The sequence below is a fragment of the Panicum virgatum genome, chromosome 2K, assembly GCF_016808335.1.
Source record: "Panicum virgatum strain AP13 chromosome 2K, P.virgatum_v5, whole genome shotgun sequence".
Classification (NCBI taxonomy): Eukaryota; Viridiplantae; Streptophyta; class Magnoliopsida; order Poales; family Poaceae; genus Panicum; species Panicum virgatum.
In genome coordinates this window covers 64,556,980-64,562,947 of record NC_053137.1, presented here as the reverse complement: position 1 = coordinate 64,562,947, position 5,968 = coordinate 64,556,980, and the positions used below count along the sequence as shown (strand labels likewise).

General features: G+C 41.6%; 1 protein-coding gene and 1 long non-coding RNA gene across 4 annotated transcripts; both read left to right on the top strand.

Annotated features, from left to right (window-relative positions):
* The first annotated feature begins 545 nt into the window (after nucleotides 1-545).
* LOC120694545 lies at nucleotides 546-2,428 on the top strand. Of its 3 annotated transcripts, XR_005683538.1 has the most exons (4): nucleotides 546-686; nucleotides 1,243-1,382; nucleotides 1,994-2,057; nucleotides 2,171-2,428. It is a non-coding gene; the product is annotated as an uncharacterized LOC120694545 (long non-coding RNA). The 3 variants fall into 3 exon arrangements; XR_005683536.1 differs by having other exon boundaries at nucleotides 1,994-2,428; XR_005683537.1 differs by lacking the exon at nucleotides 546-686 and adding an exon at nucleotides 960-982 and having other exon boundaries at nucleotides 1,994-2,428.
* Nucleotides 2,429-2,887: 459 nt separating this feature from the next.
* Nucleotides 2,888-3,984, top strand: LOC120696230. The gene has a single exon (XM_039979359.1). The coding sequence runs from the start codon at nucleotides 2,891-2,893 to the stop codon at nucleotides 3,545-3,547; it is 657 nt and encodes a 218-aa protein (XP_039835293.1). The 5' UTR covers nucleotides 2,888-2,890; the 3' UTR covers nucleotides 3,548-3,984.
* The last annotated feature ends 1,984 nt before the right edge of the window (nucleotides 3,985-5,968 follow it).

Here is a 5,968-nt window from a genome sequence, read left to right as displayed (position 1 = left end):
TATAGCCATATCTAAATTCTTTATTCTTCATGATGCATACAGTTTAGCTACATGTACTGCTATGGTTGCCTAGAAATCGCATGTTATATTTTTTTTTATCCTATTAATTCATCTCTAGCATTGTGTTAGCTTTGCAAAGAACAATCCCTCCTATGCTCTAGATGAATTGTAAAGGTAACAACAATATTCTTAATCAGGAATGCTTTACATTTCCCTTCCTTAATCAGGGATGCTTTACAATTTTTTCCCTCCACATATCATAAGCTTTGATAAATCTGTTACTTGACATACCCAATTATTGCCTACAAATCTATAGAAAGTCTATTCAAAATGTTGATCCCTTATAAAGCAACTAGCACCTATTTAGTAAGTTGATAAAAAATGAAACCAAATTGTGTATGCTTCTGATTTCTGTAACTATACTTTTCCATTTACAAAGATTCTGCTTTGTCCATACCTACTGTACATGCAGTTTAACAATAATGAAAATGAAAAGGTACATTTAATTATCTTATTTGCTATCTTCATCCACAATAACGAAAATGAAAATGTACATTTGATTATCTCATCTACTATCTTCATCATTTATGTAGGCTGTTCAGAAGAGGAGGGTGGTAAAGGAGATTCGAGTGGTGTTCAAGCTCAGCTGCTACTTGGGTGCTATAGAGTGACAATGAACTGAACCGGTAATGTATTTTTTTCTTTCTCCTTTTGATGTACAATTAAAAAAATTAACTACAGACCATGCAGTCCTGGTGTGCACTCCCTTCTGGGATAATTATTTCTTTCCCCATTAGACCATGAACAGCTGCTCTCTTAGTTTACTACATTATAAAATATATATGCCTGTCCATGCTAAACTACCACCTATCACTATCGGTTTTAGGGTATCCAGAATAATAAACTGCATAATAGATGGCGTGATGTGTGTTACCATCACTAGACATTGATCTACAAGATTATTTACCTATTCAAGATCTAGGTAAATTAAATAAATACCTCCAGAATTGATGCTCACTGTTTATCGAATCTTACCAAATGCTAATTAACCATGGTAAATAAATAAATGCCTCCAGTATTAGGGAGACTACATTTGTTTGAAATCTCTAATTGTCTTCCTTGAGATGAGACATAAGGAGAATCTCCAAAATATTGTTCAATTTAATTTCTTACGAGCCCTCTGTCCTTTTTAATGCCTTTAGTAGTCTAGTTCTATTTAACGCCTATTGTGTCCCTCTGCAGAAAATGGCAAGATAATGATCCAACATTTGGTCATCGAATGCCTGATTACGACTCCCTAGCTACCCAATCAACTATCAAGAGTCATCAAGAAGTGTATGGAATGAGTGAAGGAAGCTTTAACGATCATAATGATCAATTAGGTTTGGCCCATACACATTGTGTTGTATTAGTTCTCGCAAAAAAAGGTTAGTTCTTACGCATAAATGAGTTGCAGTTTGTGATAGTTTCTGCTGATCATGTCAATATCATACTATGACCTTTTTCTGTCATTAGTATAATGCAATTTATCGACTGCTTTGTGACACAATACAGTGTTATCCTTCCCAAAAGATCGGATAATCATATAGTTATTGAAAATACTAACAATTGCACATTTTTGTTCCATTACTGAATATAATCGAGCTTTATCAATGCTGCTACTCCAACAAAGTTCTATAGTAATAGTGTAGAATAAGAATGGACTTAATACCAGTTAAAAAGCACATCAATGTTGGTTCAGATTATGAATTTTCATGAACATTACCTCTTCATCGATTATAGTATCCTACAAATATTATAGTATAATGTGAATTTGCAAGACTTTGTTGCTTTAATAGGTCAATTTATATGACATAATATGATACTAAACCTCAGTTTAAGGTGACAAAGTGTCCTAATAAACATCCAAAATGTTGAATTGAAATTTCTTTAGTGGATACAGTTTGATCCCTTTTGTAGTTTTGTTTGTAATATTAACCTGAACCTTCATCAGATGGTCATGACAATGGAACGACAAGGGACTCATTCTAGTAAATGTGTACATGCCCCAATTTGAGGTAAATAAAAAGCAATTGTTACATATATACTTTGTTGTTAAGAATATATAGTTCCACATTGAAAATATTCAGCACAGGTCAGATTAGGTAATATCCTTGTATGCTTCTGCTAGGTTTTTGCATTTGTTGCCACTGAAGAGAAGGCTTGATAATGGCATCCATTTGTATTACATTTTAGGCATGACAAGCTTTTCTGTTTTATTTGTTTGCGGCATTAATTGTGATTAGTAACAGATCTCAATGATGTTTTAGACTACATAATTTAGGCGTTCATTTGCTCTCTTTAGCTTTTTGCCGTTGATTTTATCCGCTTCTCCCTAATCTATCTTACATATTTAAGGAGATGCTAATAATGGATTATTATTTACTACCTATATTTTTTAAGAAATTGTTTCACCTCTCATGTCTAGAGATATGACTTAGTAGAGCTAATGATATTATCGTAAAATTATTAAAGTGACCAAGGGCGCGCCAAGGCGCGCGCAAAGTACTCGTTTGATTCACTTTTGCGTGCACCTGGCTTAGAACGCTGCTGCCTGTTTGTGTTCACCTTTGATCGTCTGATAGGCCAGTTTGGAAGCAAGAAACAACCCTAGCAATGTCCATGAGCAAGGCCAGCTGACCCCTTGCTCGTCTCAAGAGCTAAAGTTCAAGCACACCAAACACACACCACACACCCAGTGACCCTGTTCTCGTTGGAGCTTGCACTCGCTCGCTTGCCAAAAGTTACACACACCTACACGCCAGCCTCCGATCTCCATGGATAAACTCTCCATGCACGTGTATAAATAGCCTCGTCGACTCGCTGCCGTAGCAGTAGAGTAGGTGGCGCTATGGCTGGTGATTGCGGCGTCATCTGCCATCTTCAGTGCGAGATCAGCTCCGTCAGCGTCACGGGTCTCGGTTGCGACGTCGGCGGCAGAGGCGAGCTCTTCCTCCGGTGTCATGTCCCGGCGGGCGGCGGGAGGGTGATCCAGATCGACAGCCGCGGCGCCGATCAACCGGACGGATCGGGAGAAACAACGGGCAACGCCGTGTCGTGGCGCGACGTGGCGTCGCTGAGCTGCGACGGCTCGCCGGCGTGCGTGCGCGAGCTCGTGGACCGTGGCACGGTGGTGTTCGAGGTGAGGAGGCGGCGGGGAGGGCGGAGGCGCGCGGTGCTGCTGGGGCGGGCCCTGGGGTCCGATCTCGTGGCCCGCGCCGAGGTCCCGTGGAGGGGTGCCGCCGGGGACGACGTGGCCGTGGCAGTGGAGCGGCGGGTCGAGCTCGCCGCGCCGAGTAGCCGGCGGGCCCTGGGCGAGGAGGCGCCAGCGTTCCTGTCGGCGAGGATGAGCGTGCGCGTGTCCGAGACGCCGGTGCCAACCGGACGACGGAGGCGGGCGGCGAGCTCGTCGGAGCATCCGCACCGCCAGAGCGGCCGCGAGTGGAGCGCCGGCGACGAGGACTTGTTCGCGGCTGTCGCTTGCGCCGCTGACGACGCGTTCGAGTAGCTATAGGATATAGCTAATATCCAAGCTGCAGTTCTGATCGCGTTAATTTGGGGGAAAATGCATGGTGTGTGTTTTCAATGAACTCGACAGGTTTCAGTTAACCGCATGCAGTTCTTGATCGTTGCTACCGTCTCAGAAATTATTTACCTGGGAGTGGATAGGGCAGGTGAATTCGGGGCGCATATGCATGGGGGGATATCTGAAGAACTTCAGAGGATTTTCCGTTGAGCCAAGTAAAAAACATGCATACTAGTACATTTTTACGAGTATTTGCACGCGTATTTGATTTTGGTAATGAAATGAAAAAGAGGACAATAAGTAAGATTGAGCTGGAGTAATTACGAAAATGGTACTGTATGTTACTCTGTGTCCTCTCTCCCTGCAGGCAACGCCTCATGCATGAACTCTGAACTCTGAAGACTAGTTGAAATGGTACAGAGAGGGCGATGAACTTGAATTTGCTGCTGTCGCATCAGCCAGCCCAATAGAGAGTTGGGCCAGTATGGGCCTCTGGAACCATTCATTCTTTTTTTTTGCGAGGACTGGAACCATTCATTCATTCTTAAACAAAGGTTTTTTCCTTTTTGGCACCTCCCGCTTTAATATATGTCCTTCACAAACAAGCACACATCTAAAAAAAGCTCGACCGGGTGGGGCATAATGCCCCAACCGGCTTCCCGATCGAGAAAATCCTCCGAACTCTAGCCGTACCAGTGAGGGGAATTTTTTTTTAACCCACAGCCAGAAATTCACCTCACACGAACTTCAAACCTACAGGACCGGAGTGTTTCGACCAGTTGGTCTACCATCCTTTGGCAGCAAGCACACATCTAATTACACCACCACGTACATATTAGGAACACACATGATTTAGAAGATGATGTCGACGGAACCGTACCTTGTGACTTTGTAAAATGACAAACACGTCGTACCGACCATTGTGAGTTGTGACGCCACGAGTGGAACGGTGGGAAGCAACGATTTATTTCTGAGAACAAGCACCGGTGAGAGACTAGGGCCGTTCTTCTTACACAAAGACCTGCGCGGTTTTGCTCGAGTTTGGCGGCTTGGCCCATGAGAGACTTCGTTCGGTTTGGTCTCTCCTGTGCTGTGCATGGCCTTGGCCTCACAAAGTTTGAGTGGACCGTAGGGAATTTTGCGTTGTAATCAGTCGAACCAACCAACTTGCCTCTCTTTGATCCAGAAGCTCCCCAGTCAGAGGTCATGGACCCAAGATATCAAGAAAGCAGCACATGATTCTACTGTTGTCTTCTCTTTATCCATGTTACTAGATGCTGCAATAAGGTAGCTTATGTACTTGCTAGGTCTGCCGATCATCTCGCAATTATAAAACTAAGATTATAAGGATTAAACACGATTCAATTATAAAACTAATTACACGGATGGACGGAAAATCCCAAGACAAATCTATTAAGCTTAATTAATATGTCACTAGAGGTTGTTTATTGTAGCACGACATTGTCTAATCATAGTTTAAAAAAAATCATCTCGCAATTACACCCAGGGTTATGGAATAAGTTTTATCAGTTATCCACATTTAATATTCGAATTAGTGGTCAAACATTCGAATTACTATAGCGCTGAAAAAAATTTAAGATCTGAACACAACCTGAGTCGGTATGGTTGGGCTCTGCTAGTAAGCGCGCGCCAGGAGGCGTACCAGCGCTCGATCAGACAGTGACTTTCCTTTTCAGAAAAAAAAAATTTCTCCACAGCTTTCTACTTTTAGAAAGTTACTTATGTATGTATAATTTCTTCAAACAACTGTCGGATGATATTTTCAATATAACTATTAGATAATAATTTTTTAAGCACATCTTTTACGATACTTATAACTTTTATGCATAATTTTTTTCAACAAACTTTTTATAGGACAATTTTTTAACACGACATGTACAAATTTTACGCATAACTTTGTTCAATTTCCTTATTGAAATATAACTTTGAACATAACTTCCGAGAAAACTTCTTCACACAACTTTTATGCATAAGTTCGTCATACAACTTGCAAAAATACAACTTGTCAAGATAACTTTTTAGCATACTTGTATGAAATATTTATCAAAAGAACATCTCAAAAAAAACATAAGAAAGGTAAACAAAAAGATTGAACAAAAAAAAAGAAAGAGAATACTAGATAGTCGAATACACAGGGTTACGTGGTTGAGGCCTCTCACGTAGTATACATTTATTGTAAGCATGTGCGATAAGCATGGGCACGCACACAGCTTCCGTCGCTGTCACGTCGTGTCAAGCCGAGTTGGTGCGGGAGTTGGTGCGGTCAGGAATCGACGCTCGCTCGTGGAATTGGATTCGCGGGTATGGTTTTATGTTTGATAGAGTTTCTCTGGTCTTCTCTTTATAACGATGGGTTGAATGAATGAAAGGCTACCCATTTCA